The sequence below is a fragment of the Talpa europaea genome (genome assembly GCF_964194135.1).
Source record: "Talpa europaea genome assembly, chromosome: 4".
NCBI lineage: Eukaryota > Metazoa > Chordata > Mammalia > Eulipotyphla > Talpidae > Talpa > Talpa europaea.
Genome location: NC_140070.1, coordinates 111,204,293 through 111,229,458, shown reverse-complemented (window position 1 = coordinate 111,229,458; position 25,166 = coordinate 111,204,293). Strand labels below are relative to the sequence as shown.

At 35.9% G+C, this 25,166-nt stretch overlaps 1 protein-coding gene across 1 annotated transcript; it reads right to left on the bottom strand.

The window, feature by feature from the left end:
• Nucleotides 1-5,899: 5,899 nt before the first annotated feature.
• Nucleotides 5,900-24,485, bottom strand: TMEM207 (transmembrane protein 207; the record flags this gene model as incomplete). The annotated part of the gene is made up of 5 exons (XM_084231422.1): nucleotides 5,900-6,036; nucleotides 15,438-15,577; nucleotides 16,686-16,730; nucleotides 22,360-22,397; nucleotides 24,411-24,485. 5 exons carry the CDS (start codon nucleotides 24,483-24,485, stop codon nucleotides 5,900-5,902), a joined length of 435 nt encoding a protein of 144 aa, XP_084087548.1.
• Nucleotides 24,486-25,166: the final 681 nt, after the last annotated feature.

The window sequence follows — 25,166 nt, the reverse complement described above, 5'->3', positions numbered from 1 at the left end:
GGATCCAAAATTCAAGATCTAAAATGGTCTACAATAATACATTGAAATGAATTTTAAGTAAAATACTGTAATTTTAATTTCTATAATCTCTATTTCAATACCTTTTAGGAGACTTTTGAAAAACTCAAAGTATATAAAATTTCCCTTACAAAAGTTTGAGTGCTCCCATAAAACTGACAGATTAAATGTTTGTTCATAATAATTGTCTGGAAAGAAGCAAAACTGGATTTGAAAAGGAAAATGGAAGTTTTTAAATAGGGAAAGGGGATGCCTTTTTGATGAAATCTTTGGGAAGATGAAACCAAGCAGACCTGGCCCCATAAATGAAGGGCTGGTTATAAAAGGAAATATGGGGAGGGTTGTTGAAATCACACTTTTTTGTTATTTAAGATTTTGTATAGAAAGCCATGCTTATGGGATCATGGAAAGGATGCTCTAGTTTAAAGTGTCCATTTTCCTTTTACTATATTAATATATTAATAAAACATAAATTAAAAGAAACATCATGCAATACCTTTGTCATTAATGCTATTGAATGGGAAGTATTGCTTGTAGCAGGAAATCAGACAGGGGGCTCCAATTTAAAGAAGGGGAAGGCTTCAAGTTCAGTAAATAGAAACAAACCAAAAAAAAATATTTTCCCTTAGTTAAGGACAAATAGTAGGAAGACCTTGTCAAAATCAACAAAATAAAGATGAGAAAAAAAACATCAATTAATGTATTATTGAAGAATAAAAATGGGGAGCTAAATATACAGTGGAGGCTTGATGGGGGAGGGTAATCTTCCAGAAATGGCTGTTATGTTGAGTGTGTAGCCATTCTAGTCACCTTTTTTTTTTTTAAGATATATTTATTTGTTTATTTATACAAGCACTGGGTACAGTCAGAAGTGGGGGAGGGTTAGATAATTCACCAGAGCCAGAACGGGGAACAGAACAGGCAGAGTGACGAAATACACTGCTGAGGGGTGCAGTGGGCGCGGCAGGAGAGTTCTGCATGCCATGTGGGACCCTTGCCGGTGGCCAGGGATCGAACCAGCGCTGCAGAGGCTACGGGCAGCTTTGCAGCCCAGCGCTCAACTGTTGCGCCACCAGGGGAGGCCTTTTTGTCACCTTCTTAATGGAATCCTCTCCTCTACAAATAAAATTATAGTTAAAAAATCTATATATACAAAGTAAATAAACTTTTTCTCCAGTTTTACACAACTTAATTCTGATCTGTGTACCTCAAACAGCAAAACAGAAACCCTAACAGCTACACAGACTCACTCATTTCAGTCAGTATCTGTTGTTACTTGAGTCTATTCTTTAGATGGCTGCCTCTTTCTTTAGTAATTAATGCAAGCATTCCTTTCATCTATCTAACTCCCCTTTAAACAGAAGTCTTACATTAGCAGAAATCCCTTAGCCCCTAGTAATGTCTTGACAACTTTTGGAGACTGACATCTCAGTCCTTCATCCAAATCTCCTCAGAGAGCATTGATGTATTTTGCTGGCCCTCTCTTTGAATGCATTCCACCAGATGTCAGGTAAACATGCAATTGTCCATTGATTGCTTCTAATAAATCTATAGGCTTTCTTAGTTTGTGTCTCTCGGTATTCTTCCAGCTAAAAATAATGACTCCAGTCCTTCTAAATCTAGACGGCAATTAATCAGTAATATCAAAGACTTTTTAACATTATTCATTTACACAAATTTGCATACAATAAAGAGAATATAATCTGAATTGATACATGACTTCAGTTTTCATATCTGATTTAGGAACTAAAATTAATGTAAAGAAAGACAAAAACATATTAGTTACTAGAAAAGGAAATTATATTAGTTCTGCTCATTGCATCCCCCAAACAGAATTTTCCAAGAGGAAACTTTCCCCCAACAAATAATAAAAATCAAACAATGTTCATTTATCAAAAATTTCAGTGCTTCTAAGCAAAACTTTTTTATCTTCTTAATGTAAAAATATATCTTGATTGATAAATATTATTTGCTTCATCAGTCAGACAGTAGGTGCAGTCATAAAATTTTAAAAGGAAAAAAGTAACTATTTTCCAAATGTACAAATATATATTACTTTTTTAATCATCAAACTATTCCATTATATAAAGGGACATTACTTTTATTTCATTTTCCTAGAACTACAGTTGGTGAAATAATAAAAAACCCACTTTTTTAGGGTATAGTATTAACTAAGAAAAAGAGGTCTGTATGTAGTTATTTTGTATAAAATCACAAAGCAAAATGAGTTTAAAAGATTCCTTTGGAAAGAACATTCTATTTCACTTCTTTGTTGTGATTTTAAAATAACCATTTTCTATCAAATGTGGGGTCTTATAGCCAACACATTTTCATTGTCTCATTTTCTCTTATACAGTTCTGAAGTATTTCACATTTTGCCTTAAATATAATATTCTCATTGGTTTCATTTCATTGTCCACATGATGCTGTTCAGTTCTATCTCAGTTCTATTTCATTTCTGTGAAAGATATTGAATTTTAAAGTTGTCTTTTATAAAAGTTGTACTTCTAACACATATGAAACAAATTTGAAGCTACAATACTGAAAATTAAAGGGGAACTTGTGGTTAGCTAAAAAAGAAATAGGCTAGACCTACAGGGTCAGCACTTTAGATGTTACCTACCACGTGAGCAGCATACACACAAATTTGCCTGCCTTTGCAGGCAACTCAAACTCACAGGTCTCATCCTCAGAAATGGGAGTACATTACAAATGTACTCTCCCCATGACAGGCATCTTATCCGATGCTCAGCTTCTTTGTGAGAAATATGAACTGAAGTATCAGGCTTCTCTTTGCAAATTTGAGCCTCATTATTATTCCATTCTGCTAAGGTCTCAAAAACCTGGTATCAATAGCAACCAAGCTCATGGTTTTATTTTGCCATTAAGTCAAATCTAATGGGTTGGAGTCATAGATAGGCTTTCATGCCCTCTGCTGGATGTTCAAAGAACAATCTACACCTTTTAGCAGTAAGAAAAACCTCATTTAAAAATGAGGGCAAGGTTGGGTGGGAGTACAATGGACTTTGGCGATGTATTAAAGTGTGTCAGTGATGTGAGTAGTATGGTAATACCTGAGGAGGGAGATCCTATGTTTCTAATACACAAACTATGATGCAAATTTTGTTACCTCAATTTTTTTCTTTTTTTAAGTGAATGTTCTTTAATGTGAGAACAGAACAAATCCATTCATGTCAAAGTTAAAATCTGCATCTTGCTTTAGGCTGTGGTGACAAAAGTTAGAGCTTGCAAGTCCCTTTTTCCTGTCGTTGGATTAAGACAATTAGAAAGTCTATTAGATGCAACCAAAAAAATAAAATAAAATCTGAGATACCGGATTAAATAGAGTCATAATGACTTAGTGAACTAAGATGCAAGTACTCAAAGACGAGAAGACAGAAAAGAAATATTGGTTTCTCTTTTTAATTTTCAAAATGTCATAATAATATAATCCAATCTAGTTTTATTATTTTGGTTTTTTTTTGCAGTAGTTTTCAATGGACATTAAAAAGCACTGCCACAAAACTTTCAAATGTCTGAAGGTCAGAACAATTTTCCATTAAGCATTTATCATTCAAATGAAAATCTGGTGAAACTCTAATATCATATCATTAATAATAATACTAATAGCATGTGTTGGAGAAATATATCCAGGAACTTGTACAATAGTTATATTAACATTCAATTTAATTAATTCAAATAATTCAATATATTTTAGACATCAAATGACAATTTAAGAGATTTTATTAGAAAAGTTTCTATGAAAATAAACTTTTTCTACCATATCTACCCACCTGCCTACATCTTATTCTCACACTTCCTTCTCTAGCCTCCAAAATAAATCAACCAACCACACACAAGCGTACTGTGGTTAGGTTTGCACTGTCACTAAATACAAGTCACTTAAAAATAAATTCCAATCTCTTCTATACTGAATTGCATTAATGTCTTTGGCAAACTCCAGCTGCTGAAACATTACCCTGTCTCCAGATGTGCTTACACTTTTTTAGGTGTTAATTATAAGTACTGCCTGTTCTGCAATTGGAGTGGATTTTAGCACGCATTGTTTATAAGTTATGAAAAAAACTCTTTTCTTGCAGTTACACACTTGAGATCAATGTAATTATAACCTACATTCACAGATGTTTATTTTCATAGCCACTTTTGAAGATAGAACATCACAATGGAAAAATACCTGGAATAGGAATTAAAAGGTCACCATACCTAGTGTCTAGTTTTGTCATGTTCTGATTAGAACTGGCTTTTCTCTGGGTTATTTTAACACTATTTTCCTATAGAACAAGTTCATGGACATATCCACCATTTCTCACCTCTCCTGCCATAATTCTTGGGACATTTCTGAATTGCTAACACATGAATTTGCTTCATCTAAGTTTCTTTTAATGACACTTTAACAAAGTGGAGAAACTTGAAACCTTACTCAAAAAAAATTTACTATTATCCATCTATACCATCTTTCCATGTATTACAACCTTGATTCTCATCATCATGTCAGATTCCTGTCATTCTTTTGGTTCTTGTGACCTAAAAACACTTTTATTCCTTTTCTTTAATATTAAAGGGTTTCAGAAAAGGGTGGATATGTTTGATTATGTAATGTGTATATCTCGAATATAGGAATAAGCAGGTTACAAAATTGCTATGAGAACAAAACCCAACAGCAGCTTATGTACCTGGAAGCCCTCTGCACATATCAGGGATTGGTAGAGCACATTAACACACAGTCCTAGGTCCCTTTTCCTGCTCTGTTTTTTCATGGTCACTAAAAAATGGCATTTGATAGTTAATGTTTCACGACTACTGCTATAATCAGAGTTATCAATGAGATCAATTATATCTAAGCCAAGCATTCTTATCATGGTTCTCCAAGAAATACCAAGTCTGAGGCACCAGAGAAGGTCTGTAGACTCTGGAGTCCACATTCACCCACATCAAATGAGAGCCTTCACCTTGTTCTCCACATTGTGGCACCATCTGTGTCCTACATTTTGAGTAATCTCCTTTAGCTTCTGTTTATACTTCTCTCTCCTCAGATTGAGACATATCAGTGTGAGGACTGAGATTTCTTATCTTCTTCTTTGTTCTTTTATTTATTTATTTTTTTAAAAGATTTATTTATTTATGCATACAGGAACTAAGGTGTAGGCCAGAGGAATGGGGGGTGCGGGGAAGGTGAAAAGATTCACTGGAGACAGAGTGGGGAACAAAACAGGAAGATTAACTGAAATACTGCTGAGGGGAGGACAAGGGAAGTCAGGAGAGGTCTGCTGCACTATGTGGGTAGCTCCCTGGCCAGGGACGGAATTCATGCTGCAGTGGCTGTGGACAGCTTCATAGGTTTCATCTTAACCCCTTGCTCCACCAGGGAGGCCCCTTTAGTTCTTTCATTATGCTTTAACTCCAAATGCTCTTTCTTCCTACTCTTTCCTGTCACCAAAATTCAAATATTCTCTCCCTGGTCAGGTTCTAGACATGTTTGAAAGTGTTTCAGCCACTATAAAATTATGATACTTTTTATTGACTCTATAATGGAGGAGATTAAAGCAGAGATATTGAGGCAGAGAGATGTGTGATGTGTAGTGGGGTAGAATCCTAAATTTAATAGGAACTACCTCTCGTGGAGAAAAATTTATTTATTTTGCATAAAAATATAACACAGCCAAAATAATGAGTTCACTACTTACTATGCCTGCTTTTTATGACCAAAATTATTTTCTACACACATTATTGTGTCAATTTCTCATTTTTTGACTATATTAGTTGATCTCTGGAATTTTCTACTGAATGAAATACTTGTTTTTAAATTTAATGTTGTTTTATTTAGAGTATTTCTAATATTTTCCAATTGATAATTCAAGATCTAAAATTGATTTGATTTTATAGTTTCCTCATATGGAGGTGGGGGACCTAAAGTTCCATGACTTGGGGCATGAAAGTGTTCAGGGTTTTGAGTTTGAAGGTGCATTCCAACAGTTGAACTCATAGCTGCTTCCATCCCTGGAAAGAGAAAGATGGAGACTTGTAATCTTTCTAGTCAGCATAAAACAGAAATACATGAACTGCCTAATAAAATCAGTCATTTATTGAATCACTGGAGCAGCAAAAACATTATTTGTACCCTTGAAAAAAATTTACAACCAACTTGCTGTCTGCAGTGATAGTTTAGTCTCTACTGAGAAAAAATTTGCTCTTAGGAACTGATTATATCACTGATGAATCCATCAAGAAACATTTACAATTTAGTAGCTGAAATGAGAAGAAATACACTTTTTGGTAGATCAGAAGACAAGATTCCTGTAAATACTGAAGACATTTTAAATAATGTTTCCATCATGGGAAATGCAAGTCTCACTAGAATCATTGAAATACTACTTCTTAACTTCATTATTTTATATTTATGCTTGCAAACCATACCTAACACAATGAATTATTTTAAACCTTTCTTTAAGATGAGTAGCAAAAATGCTAAGTTGTGACGTTTGCATTTAAATTACACATACATAATAAGAAAAACCTTTCTCAAATTTAAAATAATGCTTTGAAATCAAAGTTCTTAGCTTTTAGACTATGCACTTCACTACCCATTAAATATTTTTTAAAAGCACTTCTTCAAATTGAACACTTTGAAAGACCTTGAACTTATTCCAATAGCTTTTTTGAAAATCTTCTTTTAGTATTTTGAAATACTATTTTTTGAGTCATAGAGGAAATAAGCAGTAATTTTTTATAGCAATATCGTTTCATTTTTTCTTTATTTAACCTAGTTCTTTAGCTGTTTTGGAATGATTTGATTGCTTTCACCCAAAACAATAGTAACAATGATAAAATCATCTTTAAAGAAGAAACTAGACTCTTGAAGTAACCAGGCCCTTTAACTCTTTTTGTGTGTTAAATTTAATTGGAAATTAGTCATACCCATTCATTTACATAGTGTCTCTCTGTTTTGTGTTACAATCACACAATGAGTAACCCCATTTGCAGACCTGCTGGTCTGCAAAGCCAAATATATGTCCTACATGGCCTTAGTATAAAATGTTTGCTGCCCTCTTCTTTAAAGATTAAGATTTGATACCATCATGGATTCCAAAGAACTTGCCACAATTATCAAGACAAAAAATACTTACATATTAAGCAATAAATGTATCACTGGAATCCACCTATATATATCATTCTAATGTATAACTTTGGAGTAATTACCATGTTTTTAGAATCATAGATATTTGTACATTTGTATTTTTCTTTTTTTTACCTCACTGGTTTGCAAAACATAGTAATTCAAATGCTGATATAATAATTGAAGGATAGAATTGTGTTTAAATTATGTCTCACATATTTCAACATTTTTCTTAAGTGGTTAATTAATTAAATAATCTTCTAATTTATTAAGGTTTCTCTTTGTTACTTTTCTCTTTTACAATAAAAGGATAATGATAGTGTAAACATCTATGAAAGCAGCAAAATTATTATAAAGTGCTTAAAACAAGGCCAGACACACAAAAATTACTCATTAAAGGTTTATTATCATTTTATCATTGTTAACATTAATACATAACAAGAATTGTATTACTCTAGGAATATGCATTCATTTTATTTTACTTTTTTTTTCTTTCCCCTTCTTTTATTTCTAGTAGCATTTCCCAATCTACTTTATTTCAATGGTCAAGCAATAACTTAATTATCATTATTAATATTACAAGCATTAAGGTCTTTTGCAGTTAGGAAGTTTAAGATGACATAAGTTAAGCCTGTAGGAGGCTTAATTAGTGAGAGTTAACACTGGCAATTTGTACCTGCCTCATACATACCTATAACCTGTACCTTTTCCTCCATAATAGACACTTCTACTAAGCACTGTCCATTTTCTAGGTGAGCTGCTCCTGGTGTGTAGAATACACAGTCAATGGTAACTTAGCTATTATTCTTCATGGGGTGCTGCACCAAATTGACTTGACACAATTATTAACTCAAATTTAGTTCTGCCACGACCATTATCAATGTTGTGCTTCAGGCAATAGGATATTGACAACTGCTCTCTGTGGTAGGAACATTTTACTATTGCCTTACTACAAATTTAGCCATTGCTCTTAAACTTGTTATGAAATTCACAAAGTATTTATTTAATAAGCATAATGAAGTCAGTGGTTTCAGGAGCTTTTTTAAATTGAAGATACATAATATCAGTTATCAATTTTTTCAAAGCATATTTATATACAATATCATGTGATGGCAAGATGAGCAGGAATTATTTTGTTTTCTGATACATTAAGAGCTCCAAAAGAACATAATTAAAAATGCCTGGCAAAAATTTATAATTTTGACGGACTTCTCAGTGAAAACATCAAGGTTTTTATTTAATTTTGTAAAGCCAATATAATTACTACTGAGATTTTATAGCCATATTATTTCCCACATTAAGAATCACTCCAATCAGTGGCTTGGTTTATTTTAACATTATACTTCTTTCTGCTTTTCTCCCTTCTCTATCTCATCCCTTTCTCTTATATGGGAGTGGTTAAGAAAGCCTGAATTTGAGTCACAGAGCTAGTATCTATTACTCGTGTTTCTTAACCTATAGGTGCCTTTATTTCCTTATCTTTAGTGTTAAGAATGATAGTGAACCGGGCCTCCCCAGTGGCTCAGCTGTTGAGCGCTGGGTTGCAAAGCTGCACGCGGCCTCTGCGGCACGGTTCGATCCCCGGCTGCTCCCCAGCCACAGGAGGAGGGTCCCGCATGGCGCACAGACCTCTCCTGCAGCCCGCTGCTCCCCTCAGCAGTGTACTTCGGTCCTTCTGCCTGCTCTGCTCCCTGCTCTGGCTCTGGTGAATTCTCTCACCCTCCCGCGCTTCTGACTGTACCCAGTGCTTGTATAAATAAATAAATAAATCTTTAAAAAAAAGATAGTGAACCCCTCTTAGAGTTTCATGGACGGATTAATGAGAGTAGAGATGTCAAGTGTTAGCACGGAGCATGGCACATGTCAAATGCTCAGTAGGTACAAGCCATCATTATTATCATGCCCTTCCAAAAAATTATGTAAGTGAAATGCATTCACTTTCCTAATCTAAAATAAGTCACAGGACATTTACATGCAGAACCCAAAGTTTTGGGAAATAGCATTTCAAAAGTATCCTAAAATGAGCAGGATCCTGGGAGAGCTAGAAGGAGAGCTTGCAAGGGCAGCTCCTTGTTATTCTCCGTCCAGTTCTTTCCTCGCCTCAAATCAAATCACTCACATTTAATCACTGCTGGAAGACTAGCTTTTCTACTTGCCTTGAAATAAGAAAAAGGAAAGATTATCTCTGAAATTGTGGAAGAAACAAGGTTCGAGTGATGGGATGGTTGAAAGGCAACAATATAGGGGAGATGAGATCTGAGGAGAAGTTAAGCCAAGATGAAGGAATGTCCCCAGCAGGGGTGTCCCTATGGACTCTCACCTCCCTGTCATCCCTGGAAAAGCACTGACTTGCTTTCTGTCTTATCAGTGCTGAGGGGACCCAGCTTGGATTCACATGAGTTGGAAAGAAAAAGATTCAACATAGATTTTATTGTAATGTACTATTTTGTTAATAATATGGACAGATAAAATGGCAGTCCCTTTCCTATGATCTCAAATTCTCTTTCCTAATAAGCAAGACATTCTTTTTCTACCTTAAGCACTTGACCCCCCTCTCACCTCCTAATTTCCAAATGTCTTTCTCTTTATTACCTCTAAATGTCTGTCTTACTCATGAATAAGGAATTTTACTTAGCTTCACAACTTTCTTTTCAATGAAAATTTATTTTCATTTAGTTTTTAAAAATATTTTTAATAATAAAATTCAAAACTCCAGTGACATCACTTATTTTTCAAATACAAATTAAGAAATAAAACAATTAACCAAACAAATATAAAACGTTTTCTTCTTTTTTAAATCACTTACACTTCTACTTATTCACACTATCTTTTAAGTCCTTGGACTTGTAAAGAGAGAGAGAGAACTGATTTCTATTTGAAATATAGATGGATTTGGAGAGTTTTAATGATTTTGTTTCCTTCTTCTTTTTCCACCCTTACTGAAAATTTGCATATAATCTTTTTCAAAATCACTTCATGTGGTCCAATGAATGTTCTCACTGTTTATACACTTGAGGAAGGAAAAAAAAAAAAAACAAATCTGGTTGCAAATTTCCGTCATTTAGAGTTGGATGATTAGAGAGAAAATAGTCCATTAAAATAGAAAATTTGGTAAGAAAATGTTGACACAAAATATTTTTTTACCTCTAGCATAGGTGCTGAAAACACCTCCTTGTATTATGCTTAGAATGTGCCACATTCCTTGTTGGGTTATGGTTAGAGGTTGCTTAATGCTTAAAGAGATATGTTGTTCATTCTGAGAATGCAGATAACATCAGTGCCTGATGAACACCCTCAAATCATTTTAAACTGGTAACAGAGAAGACAAACTATTTCAGGAAAGTCATTGATAATACTGTGACTAAATGCATCTAAACTGCCTACCTCCCAGACGCAAGAATGAAGAAATCTTCCCCGTGCTGGCACATCCTCAAGTTTATTTCTTTCCTATACAATCTTCCTTCACTCACCACTTAAAGTTTTCTTTAAAATACTGTCATTCTCCTGTGGTGGCATCACACATTAATAAAGGATTTCCTTAATGGAAACAACCTTGTGGTTCAGAATCTGGCTTTCTGAACTCAAGTGATACCACCCACTTAGTTTGGTAACATTTTCTGGCATCCATATAGCAGAGATGGTAAAAGAAAACTGGATCCAGAAATGAATCAGAATTGGGTCAGAATAATTAAGTAAAAAAGGATTATACAGGACACCCCTGGGGCTGGATCCAGGAAAAAAATTGATTTTACGGCTTCTGTAAAGTAAGTATGTTTTAATTTCAGTCCTTAGAATATCTCCAACTTCAAACTGTAAGTTCATTCTCTTCTTGTTCTTCTTCCTTTCCCTGCTCGTCCACCTTCTTGCCTTTTTCCTTGTTTTCTTTTCTCTTTCTCTATAATACCTCTCCTTCCTCTTTTTCTTCCAAAAGGGCTTGTAGGGATTATTTCTCCAGTTTTGGTAAGTAAAGTGTGTCACCCTAATGTATTATGGACAGGAAAACATATATTTTATGAGAGGGGAGAAAAATTGAGAAATACAAACACTGGGTGAGCCAAGAACTGTAAAAACTGTAAAAACTGTAAAATGAATGACTCAAAAGATGCAACTGGGCCCTGGGCTTTTGTCTGTGATTCTCAACAGCCTTTCCCAAATAAAAATCACATCAGACACTGCAATGCATTGGGCTGGAAAGACCTTCCTTAAATTCCTTTTATGATGACCTCAAGGCAAGTGTTCTTTCTATCTTTAATATTTCTAATCAAGATAATCAGCAATCTGAGTTAAGTAATCTTGTCAGGAACTGTTAGAGAAATTTCCTGTTTTCATATATTATAACATTAATAAAGTTCAATCCATTCTAGCATCTGATATTCAGTCACAATTCCTCTCTTAGTTCTTTTCAGCTGAAGGCAGTTTCTATGAGGTCCACAGAGTAAAATCTCAGACCCACAGACCAGAAGAGCAGAACAATTTCAACTAAGTTATTCTCCAAATAGTGGTAATAATGTGAAGTAATTTCTGAAGAAATAAAATGAAGCATGAGGAAGAAGTAAAGGTTAATATATCCAATCTCATCTCTCCTTTTAAGTGTTTTAATGACCCATTTCTTACATTCTGAATTCAGGATGAGAAATCATATCTTCCCCTTTGTACACATAAGGTGGCCAGGAGTCTAGAAAACCTATTTCATATTCTAATATGGAATAAAATTCTCAAGTATAGCTAGACTAATTTGTCAGAATCAAAATAAGGAATTGAACCCAGAAAGCTGTGTGACAGACTATACTTTGTGAGAATTCTTCCAACAAATATGAATTTGAATTTATTTTATATAAGTAGGAACAGTAAATCATTGACATATAAATTATAATTATTCTTGACAAGGGAGCCTCTGGTTCCAAGTTATTTTGACCTAAAGATATGTGCATGCTATCTACGTGCAGAGAAAGGCAATGCTAGAATTTAAACTTTTCCTTTTTGAAGAATGCACTGTGGGGATGCAGAGGCTGAGGTCTCATTGATTAAATCTTCTTTAACTGGCTCCATGGTCATTAGTGGAAGTTGAAAAGACGCTTTACCCACAGACAGTAGATTTTGTATAAATACTTCTCAGACTTCCACCTCTATGCAGATGACATTGCTCTCTTATCCGTTAGAGAAGGGAGGGTTCACTCCCAGAACATTTTACAGTATCTCCACATATATCACCAAAGTCTTTCAAGTGAGGGCTCATTTTCCTCTCCCCCTCTGAATAGTGCCTAGAAGGAAGACTCAGAAATGCAAACCCATAATCTTGTATGTAGACACATTAGACCTGCAAGTAGCTGGACTCGACTCTCTGCTGTGAGCACATGCTTTGTGGGGTTGTGAAAGTAGAATCTGTGTTTTTCATCCTTACCTCCCACTCAACAGAAAAATATCCTATGAATTTTTCACTTCCCTTTTGGAAAACAGCTCATTTTATGCAAATATTAGGGAGAATAAAAAACATTTGTTAGGAGAAGTAAAAATATAATGGAGATCCAATGGGGAAAGGGAATCTACTATGGGTCTGATTTCAGACTGTCTTAAAATATTACTCTCTGGAATTTGCATCCAGAAATGACTAGTTAAGAAAAGGTTACCAGAGATCACAGAGAATACCACTTCCTACTGACTCTGAATTTTTTCAGAAAGAAGTAGCAGGAAAAACAAGAAATACAACTCTGGGGACCACCTCCACATCAAAGACTATATTCATTTCCTGTCCAACCATCCTGAACTGCCCTGGGACGAGATAGGAGATGTGCAGTAGGTGGAATAAACTAATATTAAACTCAGTGTAGGAGAGAAAGAAAAAAATTAGGAAGGGGTAACTGAGCCTATGATCTCCGAGACAGAAATCAGTAGAAGAAAATTTTGTAATACAACTTCAGTGAAGGAAAGTTTAAATGCTTCTTAAGCAAAATAAGATCCAGAATAATACCAGTGGGATTATGGAGGAAAAGATAGAATGAGAAAGGAAATGAGGATTCTGGAGAGCAAATCCTACCTTTGATGAATCACTTTATGGGAATGTCTGAAAGTTCAGTATAGAGGCTGTACCTATGTCTAGAGATGAGGTGACTTAACCATAAGTGTCCAACCCAAATTTTTATTGACTCCCTAAACTCAATTCTGGATGTTGTTGACATATACTATATAAATCCAGTAGAATGAAAAAAGTGGACAACATCGTCTATGAGAAATAATAGTCACTTTTCTGAACTGGTATTTAAGAAGTAGAGATAGTATTTTAGAAGCCCCTGACCTACTGTACATAGTAGATATGAGATAAATTGTTATTATTTTGTTTAAAAATTAAAATTAACACTTGGCATACATGAAATAAAATAGTGACTATATTATTTTGTTAAAAATCTATTTCTTCCCAAGTATTTTCTTTTCTTGTCATACTGACTTCAGGGTATAGAGAATGTGATTTGTTTTTATTTATTTATGCATAGGAGAACTGGGGTGTAGGCCAGAGGTGCTGGTGTTGAGAGGATTCACCAGAGTCAGAGTGGGAAGCAGAGCAGATGGATCTACTGAAATACACTGCTAAGAGGAGCAGTGGGGAGATAAGAGAGGTTTGCTCCACTATATGTGGGTTAGCAACCTGGCCAGGGATAGAACTTAGGGTACGGTGGTGATAGGACTAAGACTTCATCCCTGTGCTACCAGGGAGGCCTGAAAATGTGATTCTTATGCTCTGTACTCATTATTACATGCAGTTTATTGAAATAATAGGTCAGCCTTGATGCCTTTCACTCATGGTCATACCTGTTTTGGTAAGTTCAGGAAAATTCCAAAGCAAATATGTAAACTACCGTCAAGGAAATGTAAAAACATTAGATAAATATAACTGTGGCACATAGTAATATAACTGTGGCACATAAACTAACTTAAAATTTTAACAGTATAACCGGGTAGCTTTCTTACTCAAAATTAAAAACAGATTTTTTTTTAAAATGCAAAGTAGGCTAGTAAAAGAATCTTCCTAAGAGTGAGTGAAGGGCTAAGATCAGATTGCGTTCTTGCCTTTAGAAACTCAAATGATGCCTGAAGAAACATAATTGCATTTATTTATTAATACCTCTAGTTAAATAAAGAAAAAGTAGACCACTTGCAACCATGTTAGCCCCTTGGGTTTATAAATATTTTAGAGGGTCAATAACCTATTTCCCTCTGTGCTAAATGGAAAGTGTTCTTGAATTTTAGGACAAATAACAATCTTCACTGGAGTTTTTAGTTATCTGTCCCCCATAAAACATTTCTCAAATAAACAATGTCTTTCCCTTGTTAAATAGTGACTTACAAAAAGCCAATAGTGAAAATTATCACTAAGTCTTTGAGTACTGAGTTTTGAGTTTCAAACATTTTAGTTTATTTTTGCCCTTCATTTTCTCTAACCGTGAGTTTCTGCAGAACAAGCTCAGTTCATAGATTGAAATATTTTCCTGGTCTAAGTTTCTGAAGTGCAGTTGACAATCTCTGCCATGTTCCCTTGAGGAAAATGCGGTACGCTGCACAGTACCTTAAAAGGAGTGTTTCCTAACAGATGGTCTGCATGGGGACAGTGCTTACCAAGAAGTGAACTATCAATAGTGAAGTCCCAGAAATCAATGTGATTGCTTTTCCACTTATAGTTAAGGCTCAAAATTACAAGTAACGAAGACCTCAATTTCCGCCATTCCCTACCTCCCAATGCAGAATGGAAAATAACGGGAAGAGTATGATTGGGGTGGAGGTGGGGGGGCTGGGGTTTGGGATCAGGCAGGAGCAAGATGCTACTTGTGTGGTTGGGGAGAAAGGATATGAGTACTGACACTCCAGTAACCAGCTCAATTATTTAGGACTCTGCATTGGCAGTAATCTGGGAAGTGTGGTTTAATGTTACTGCAGATACGTGAAACACTAAACAAAGGGTAGACACTAAAAGCTGAGAGGCTTTTCTGCACCTTAAACCTTACCACCTACATGGAAGGACCTGCCCTGTGCATCTCTTCTCTTCTGCTTGTTTACTGAATGATACGTTTAGTTTCATTCCCACAGCCATCTGAGTCACTTTCCCAAGACACATTTTTTTCTTCTTTTGGAGTCTTCTGAATTTTTCTCAGATACTCAATACATGCCTTTGAGTCTCCAATAAATTATGCGTTAATCTGCAGCCGGAAATATTCTTCTCAGAGGTTCATTTTTCAATTCACCACAAAAACATAAGGTTTCAAAGGAGAAATCCAGAAGTGTGCAGACAGCTTACCATAAACAGGGTCCAAGTCTCCAACTGCAAAAACAGCCATAGTGTGTCTTGGGGAATCAATTTGGGGTCTCAGCCAGCACTGAAGGCAGAAGAGAAATAGTCCAAAAAGGAGAGCCACCATGCAAATTAGTAGCAAGAACCTGACACCAGAAGAAGCAGAGGAGGTGTTAAGGGGCATGCAGTCATGTTAAGAGTTCTTCTCGGGCCTCCCCAGTGGCGCGGCGGTTGAGCGCTGGGTTGTGAAGCTGCCCACAGCCTCTGCAGCGCTGGTTCGATCCCTGGATACTGGGGAGGGTCCCACATGGGGCACAGACCTCTCCTATCTCACCTGCTGCTCCCCTCTGCAGTGTACTTCCTCACTCTGCCTGCTCTTCTCTCCTCTCTGGCTCTGGTGAATTCTCACCCTCCCGCGCTTCTGACTGTACCCAGTGCTTGTATAAACAAATAAAAAATTTAAAAAAAAATATGTAGAAAAAAAAAAAAAAAGAGTTCTGCTCACGTCCCGGGAAGGGAGAAAGAACTCAAAAGAACTCAGCAAGATTGACTAGTAGCAATCTGGATTCCTTAGCAACCCTCTACCACTATATACTCTCACTGAACCTGGCATATTTCAATGAATTCAGAGTGGGTCCAACTTGTGACATGATGATAGTCATTTCCTCTTTGGAAACTAGAGGGTTGTTCTAAGGAGAAATGTCTTGGTTCCTTAGTTCATCCAGCCATTATTCCTTTCATTCAGTTCACTCAGTTAAGCAACTGAACAGATTCTGGATATTGTGGTTGGGGATTCAAAGGAAAACAACACAGCGTCTCTGTCTTTGAGAAGTTAACCACCCAACTGACAGAGCAGGTAATGCTGGGAGATAACAACACTATTAAATTTTCTGAAGGACTAACTCTTCAAGGAGATAGCAGTCTTATTTTGAATGGCAGTTAAAGTCAAAACTAAAATCATTGGAGTAATCATCTAGGGAGATTTCAAGGGAAAGAACAATTATTTTACTGCTAAAGATCTCCAACCCAGGAATAAATGTTCACTCTTTAAAATAGTAATTTCCCCGCCACAGGAAGTGTTTAAGTGAATACTGGCCAACAACCTGAAAGTTATGTCTATATACCTTGAGTCACCTGGCCCCTAAAATTTCCTTAAGCTGTGAAACCTCCATGTGTCTCTCAACTATTTAAGAAAAGGGGTATATATATTTCACTAAAATTTTTATTAAAAAAAATATAGAGGGGTGTGCTTACCAAATATACCAGTCATGAGGATATTGATCTTTATACTTTGAGCACCTGATGATGAAAGATGTACAATTAGTGGTGGGCCTCTAAAATTTCCAAAACCCAATTTTTTTCTGGACCATAATATTTGTTTTGACTACACTTGTATCTCCAGAAAAACCATCTATACACTGCACTTCTCTCCAACACAATTAGGCAAATGTTTACCTATACCCACATGATTCAAGCCACTGAGAATACAAATAAGCATGAAATTCTCAAATATGTAAACAGATGATTGCACTGTAGTAGTTGGCATTATTACAGTTTTCCACTGCTCTGTTATTCATAAAACTATAATCTTTAAAATGCAAATTCTCCAGGGAAGGTTTATAATCTCTCTTAACCTTTAACATCTGCATTGGTAACAGCATCCGTGACACTCTGATTGGAGGAAAGAGTTAGGAAAAATGGGGAGAGAATGTGTGGCCATGCCTGTCATTTTCCAAGGAGTTAGAAGTTGATGTCTCAGTCTGGCTTGTCAAATCATTTGTGATTAGGCATTATCATTATTATCAGGCAAGTCATCTAGCATAGTTCAGTCATTCCTGAGATAAGTTTTAAAAGATCACAGAAATGCAAAGCCCACAGTGTGATTTGCAGAAAGTTTAACTTCCCAGGTATAGATACTTATTCATTCCAGGACCCTCTGTACACCAGACAAGATACACCAAATGTAGATGTATATATATATATATATATATATATATATATATATATATATATCAGTAGATATTTTTCATATTTCAATATATGAAATCCTGTTAAAGTATTCTGGGATTAAATGGTGTAAGTCTGTTCATCACAGCCCGATAAGCTTCTTGTTGGAACTACACTTAATCATGTCTTCTTCAGCTATTGTTAAAATAACACTCAGTACTTTTCAGCTTGAAAGCATTCATAAATGTCAGCTAATTTATTGTTCCCAACCTCTCTAAAGAGGTAGCGTGTCATGTTTATCACCATACTAGTCAGAAATAACCTTTTAACATATGTAAAGTGTCAACTTAAAAAATTTACTCCAGACATTTAAGTCAAAACTCAGTCACCCAAACAAAAAGTATTTTGTTATTTGTTTTGGGGGGATAATTTTTGTTGCACTTAGAGGCTTTAGGGAAGTATATAGGTACAAACACTGGGGGTGAAGGGGTGGCGAAGGGAATAGCAACTGAAATATAAAATATAAATATAAACTGAAATATAAAGGGAATAGCAACTATTTATAAAAATATAAATAGTTCGCGTGGTCATCAATGCAAGATTTTAAAAATAATTAATGGCATATATTTATAAAGGAATATTATCCACTCATCAAAAAGACATAGATTGATATTTATAATTACAAGCCTTTGTAGGGTAAGTAAAGTTTCAGGCTTTTCTGCCCTCCCACCACTAGGATTGATGATGAATCCTGCAGTCCTGAATGCATGCCTGATGGCGGGCACCTGGAGTAGGGGGTGGGCATCGCTAGGTGGGAACACCCGGGCTGAGAGACTGCACTTATAGGGGTGGCGTTACTGGGACGCCAGCAGAACAGCAGAAAGAACGCAGCAGAGATGCAAAGGCCACGAAAGAACGTCAGAGAGCCGGAAAGAGTAAAGACTTGCTGGCGGCTGGGAGGCCTGCCAGCACCCCTGCCTGCCGTGCACCTGATAAAATCAATAAAAGCATATAAAAGCCACCAAGGACACCAGGACTCCTTCTTACACCATCTGCATAGAATCAGCGATCCTGCTCCGTCCCCTCCCACCGTTACAGCCTTGTTAATTAAATAATACAACGCAACTCTACTTTTGGTATGTTATTTTACATAGCATATCAGACTTTAGAGATGGGTGTAAAGAAATTATCATGGTATCCTGGTCCAATAAAACAGCTGAAGCTTCTTGCTGTTGAATATTCACATCTAAGCTGATGGCCAGGAGTGTTACATATAAACCTCTGCTTCTCTTCCATGACGTTTTAAGAGTAGACCATCTACTTACTGTAATAATGTCAATTCTAAATATTATTTTATTTCTTAGTTCTAATTTCTGAGCTTCTTAATCTTTTCTTCAGAGCTAATAATTTTCCACAATTTGGAACCAATATGACTTATTACTTTCTTTTTTGATTTTGTGATAGAGGTTCTGATACAAAATAAAATTGTCAGGAAGCAGTTTTCTGGCGAAATATAAAGTGATCATGTAATTTCAGATTTACAGGTATTTTGGCGGTAATTTATTTCATCCTTAGGATTTCACTCACCCACTGTTCCACACAGAGTGAAACAGTAAGTGGGGAGGTCACTAGTGGCCACAGATCTTAAACCAGAATATGGGTGTAGGGTAAGGAAAAATGTCAGGCTTTTCTGCCCTCCCGCCATCAGGATAGATGAAGGATCCTTGCGGTCCTGAATGCATGCCTGATGGCGGGCACCTGGAATAGGGGGTGGACATAGGTAGATGGGATTCACCTGGGCTGAGACTGCACTTTAAGAGTGGCGTCACGTGGATGCCAGCAGAAGCCGAGGAGAAGCCAAAAGAGAAGCCAAGAGAAGGCGGGAGAGCCCAGAGTGAAGACCTGCTGGGGGCTGGGAGCCCTGCCAGCCTCCCGGCCCCCCAGCACCCCTGCCTGCCATATGCCCAATAAAAGACCTGCAAAACCCCTGAGGGCTCCAGAACTCCTTCTTTACCCATTCTGCATGGGATCCTAGAAAACCTGCCCTGTGTCCATTCCTGCCCCTACAATGGGTATTCTGATTCCCTGTGCTTCCTGTTCCTTACTATTTATTTCTTTCCATATTTCAAATTGTTTTTAAGCAAATATTTTGAGTTATTAAAAATTTAAAACTGAGTATCTGAAATAATATTGTAATTACTCAGATTTTAGATGTAAGCTCTTTAGGGTAAGAAAGATATTTTTTGAAAATGAAGCTATTATTCAGAGATTTATGTATGCTTGGTCAATTTGGGATGATGGTGCCCAAAACAAAACATATCAGAGAGAATTGAGAACTGACAGTGATGTTTAAAATAGACATTTCCAAAAATCAAGTTTTCTAGATCTAGTTATAAAGGTCATTTCTGTCCCTACCCAAACAATTAGTGTCCTACTTTACTTGAAGCTTCAGAGGATTTCCTGATCTACAAGAATGGTTAGATTAATTGATATTTATCATTCTTCTTAGTGCAAAGAATCTGTGGACCTAAGATTAACTACAAATTCATTGATTTGATATATTCAAGTGAAAACTGCTGCTGCTTCATCAACTCTGCTAGAATCACCTATAATTCCATGTGCCAGGAATTCTTCAAAATCTCATGTTTATTAACTGGCTTTAATACTTGCAGTACTATAAGGTAGGATGACATTATTATATCCTCATCTTTACAATTGAGAAAATTTAGTCACAGAGAAATTAACTAACTTGCCTAAGATAACATAGCTGGAAGTGCAGAGAAGGTTTTAAACCCAAATGATCTGGCTGTGGAGTCCATATTATTAGCACTGCAACTGGGAATGGTAAAGGCCAGCTGTAGCCTCATGTTACTCTGTGGAGTATTTGCCTGAATGCATTCAATGTCCTGTGTTCCAAAATGCTTGAAGGAAATAAAAAATATAAGAAAAAATTAGAAATTAGAGCCTTCAGAGTATCAATGAATAAACCAAAGTGAGGTCAGTTTATAAATTGAACATAGCAAATCCCCTATTTGCAATTAGAACTAAATTCCACACCTGGCTCTTAAATGTTCTAGCAGTTAACAGGGTAAAAGAGAAATGGTGATATAGTGTTCTCAAAAATTAACAAAAACATGCAACATTACTCACCAGATGCACAACTATTTCTGGTATAGACAACAGAAAACATCAAGCTACAGAGCTTTTTAAAGAGGACACGGTTAAGAACAGGAACAATGTTTTTTATAGTACTCTTAGAATAAATGCAATAAGAAATTCCATGGGTCATGCTTTTTTTTTTTTTTTTTTTTTTTGATCATTCCTTAACACAGGCCAGAGTACAACTCAGGGACAATAATTTGAGGGACAAGATGGGTGCTAAATCCTATCACCATGAGATTGGTGGCCTGATCTAATTAAGCTATGGTAAATTATATAGAGTCTAGAAGAATTAATGAGTTGTATACCCCTCAGGTCTTTTACCAGGTGAGTAACTTTATTTAATTTATATATTGATAAAATGATTTGTAGTTAAAACTCATGCCTAAGGAGTGAGTCCTAGGTCCAAATCCAACTTCTGCTTTTTACATGTTTGAGCAATATACTTCATTTTCCAAATATAGGAAAGATAGTGGCCTGTCTTGAAGAATCTATTCATACAGTTAATTTATAGAACCTTGTATATGTATGATCGCATTTATGTTTTATAAATTACCTTACCCATATATGTAAGATGGGCCTCCCCCCAAATACTCAGATAGGCTTCTACCAAGGTGTCCAGAACAGGCTTTTCCAATACTTAAATACTAGTAGAAGCCCCACAGTTAATTGATTACTAACTCCCTTTGGGTCTTCATTTCTTTACTTGAAAAGGAGACTTGTAGCCTCATGACTTTAAAATCAGCTTATAATGTTTCTCAATAACATATTTTCCTGTCATGTTGACTGGAGAATTAGATTCAACTTTTATGAAGCTTTCAAACACTAACTCTTTATTGTTCTGGGTCAAAGGCAGGAGATGAAGAAGCAAGATAAGGCAGCCATGAATTCAAGAATTAGGTAAACATATCAGCAATCAAAACCTCATTATGTCACAAACACCAGAACAAAGAGAAAAAGGTAAGTCCAAATTTAATGCAATAAAACAGCAATGGAGAGCCAGGCAGAAGCTGAAGTAGTGGCATAAACTTAACAGGCAGCAGATGATTAATAGCAAACTGACCCACTAGAATTAGGTGAATGATTCTAGGGCTATGGAAATCATTCCACTGAGCATCATCTCTTAACCTGTTGGGTGTTTCAGAGCTCCTGGCCTGGAGTTCATAGGCAATGACAATTGAAGCAGCTAGCTGACAGTGAGGCTGCACCCAGAAGCCAGGGCTTGGCACAGGTGCATTTCCAACACTTGCACTAAGTCACAGTGCATTACAGACATCATTCATCAGTTGCAGCATTATTAATGGCACCTTCTCTACATTTCCTGAACAGAATTCTGAAAGCCATTAAGTTTACTGCACAAAAAGTGAGAAAATAGTCAATTAGTCACATAATTTATTTCAAAAGCACTTTGAATTATTCACCTAACCCAGGTTAGAATTTTTCTTAGTTTGCTTTTATTTGAAACGTAATTATCCAGTAAACTGCCACCCATCATTACCCTGACATAGGGATGCAGCCATAGATAGTGATCTTTTATGAACTTAAAGAATCCTTGAAAACTCATGAGTTGGGAATGCAGTGAACAAAAATACCTAGACGTCAGCTAGGTCCTTTATTTATTTAAAAAGCTGATAATAATGGAAGTGCATCTTCACCGTTTTTAGAAAATTTAAGCCATTTGCATATAAAAATAATTTACTCTCTTTTCATTATAATAATCATTTGAAACACATCAGGGTTTTCTAAAATTTTTTGAATCTTTTTATTCTTTGAATTTTGAAAATGCTAAATAAAAATATGAAGCCTCTTGCTATTTACTTACATTTCATTTTCTTCACATGGTGAGTCCGAGAGCACCAACTGAAACACATGTTTAGAACAATAAGATCCAAGCATCACATCAGTCTAAACCTTTAATACAAACAGTGCCTAGAGACAATGTGGGTTTATATCATTTCTTTTTTTTTTTAATTAAAAACTCCATAGCAGAGTCTATTGTTGGCGCACAGAATTTTAATTGAAAAAAATCTCTGGGTAGATTCTCCAGCTAAACAGTGACAGGAGATATATATTGTGAGTCAGATTCCTACCCTGCACAGCACTATAGATGGATATGAAATCACTTTTTTGTTTTTTCCATAGACAGATTTTGCTTGCTCTGAAGAGCTTTTGTTCACCTTGCACATCTTTGTTTCACATTTTAGGTAAAGGGAGGATGTTTATTATTTGTGAGTATTATTTTTATGCAAAGGAATCAAGTTCCCTACATGAAAACAGAAGTCCATTCCATTAGCATCAATGAATGTTAAATATAAGCATGAAGAAGTGATTTTGACCTATTGTGACTAAGGTCGAGCTAAGATGACAGAAATTCTTTTTGAGATTTACGTTTCTCTTTTAGAAATGTAAAGAAGAGGTGAAGGAAATAACAGTGATTGCTTAGTATTATAAGGTCCAACCCATAAACATTAACACAATTACCTTAGTTGTGTGTGTGGAGCCTTTTAGGTCACAATAATAAGAGACAGAGTGGGGAGCACAACAGGCTGATTTACTGAAATATACTCCTAAGGGGAGTAGCAGGTGAGACAGGCGAGGTCTGCTGAGCCATGTGTGGGTCAGCTCCCTGGCAGGAGAGCAAATTCAGGCCGTTGGGGTGATACCACTGAGACTTAACCCCTATGCCACCAATGAAGCCCCTTTTTAGATGTTTTATTTGTTTTCTTGAATGTTTGCTTTTCAATTGAAATGACATTCCCTCTGCATTCAATGAGAAATCTTTAAATATTATTTATTTACATGTAGCCCTAAAAATTGGGTTGGTGAGGTCAAAAAATATATTTTTCCTAGGCTACAAACATAAAAATATAAATAAATGCAGTAAGAAGTTACAAAACTTTAAATTGATAGACCTTGGGTAATCTGTAAGATATGTCTCTTTTTTTCCCACTTAATCCCAAACATATCTTCTTTAGTACCTTATATTTACTCCACCAAGTTCACGTGGGCAAAGCGATTTGTGGAGTTACAGATGGAACCACGAATTGGCCTTCAGAGAGTATAGTAATGAACAATTTATAAGCACACAAAATGAGTTGCACTCTCTTTTGCTAGAATGTTGCAAATAGATTTGCATACTAACTAAGAGGAAAATGAACATTCAAATTTTGTCCATAAAGAAAGTTTATTTACGAGTAGATGAAATCATTTGGGATCCAACTAACAGATAAACAAATAAAGCCAGCATTTCATTTTCAAGTCACTTCCTAGTCTTCTGGTGTGCTGCATGCCAGCAAGCAGTACACAGTATTACATTATTACCACATCACTGCCAATGCATTGGCTGTCAGACTTTGGGGTTATCGTGAAATGGCAAGCAAAGTCTTAATGTATTTCAGACCTAAATCTTTCCAATATATTGCATTCAAGTAACACCAGTAAAAGGATGCAGGTATTAGTCAGAATGAGATGCTACAGCAGGGGAAAGATAAAGCCTAAGATGTTTCTGTCTACATTGTTCGGCACGGAAAAACTGTCAAACTCAAGTATGTATGTAGGCAACAGTAAACCTATCTTACATTAATCTGGCCATAGCATTTTGATTTTCAAAAAGTTGACAGCATGCAAATTTTAAGTTGCATTATATTACTTCAAAAGCAATAGAACTAAAGAAGAAATAGTACTAGTGTCAGAGACCATTTCTGTATGTCTGACCCTTAATGTATTTTAATAAGTCATAAGATGCTGGTAACACTTTCTTAAAGGAAATCTTTTAAATCTGGGAGTAGTTCAATTACCCAAAGAACAAATCTATAACAGAGCAGGTTATAGGAGTACCTCCAAAAATCTTTTCCCAGAAAGAGAGATGGTTACCTGGAATAGTGGAAAATACAAGGTTCCTGTCTTTGAGATCACTGAAGCAAAACTTAAAGGTGTGGATCTCGACATATTAAAGAACAAGCTGCTCAAGGTAGTAGGATGCCGTCTGTTTATCTTCCTCTCTCTTTCAGAACTTATTAGCTTCGTGGTAAGTTATGCTTTCCACCAGAGCACTCAGTGGTAGCTCCTTGTGACTGGCAAAGTGCATGCTGGGTGGGGTCAGGAATGTTGGGTGCATGCTTTCATGTACTGAGAGTTCAAGGAATTTCAGTTTAAGGTCAGAACCTTGATACTATTTGTCAAGCCCTTAAAAGCAAGGGTTATACAAGCCAACCTGCAAAATTAGCTGACTGTTTAACTTAGGATATTCATGTGCATGCTTTATTCCAGGGTATTTCTGCTTGATATTTTTTTAATAGAGTCTTGTATTTGGAATTTTTAGTTTTATTCTGTGCTGGGCCTCTTTGCTCTTCTTCCCTATGCATCACTGTCAGTCCCAAGTCTAATCCAACCCCTATTCTAAAGCTTTCTTCTTTATTTCAAGGACTGTACTCTACTTTAAAACAAGATACATTTTAATGTATATTTTAGCTGCCATTTTCAACCAGTGAGGAGTAAGTTGATATTATTCATGGAATGGTGAACTGAGAAAGAATGAAAGGAATGATTTTTAAGGTGCTCAACCACATTCATAATTAAAAAAAATTAATTTATGAGCATAGTCAGATTAACAACTGCAAGAAAAATCAA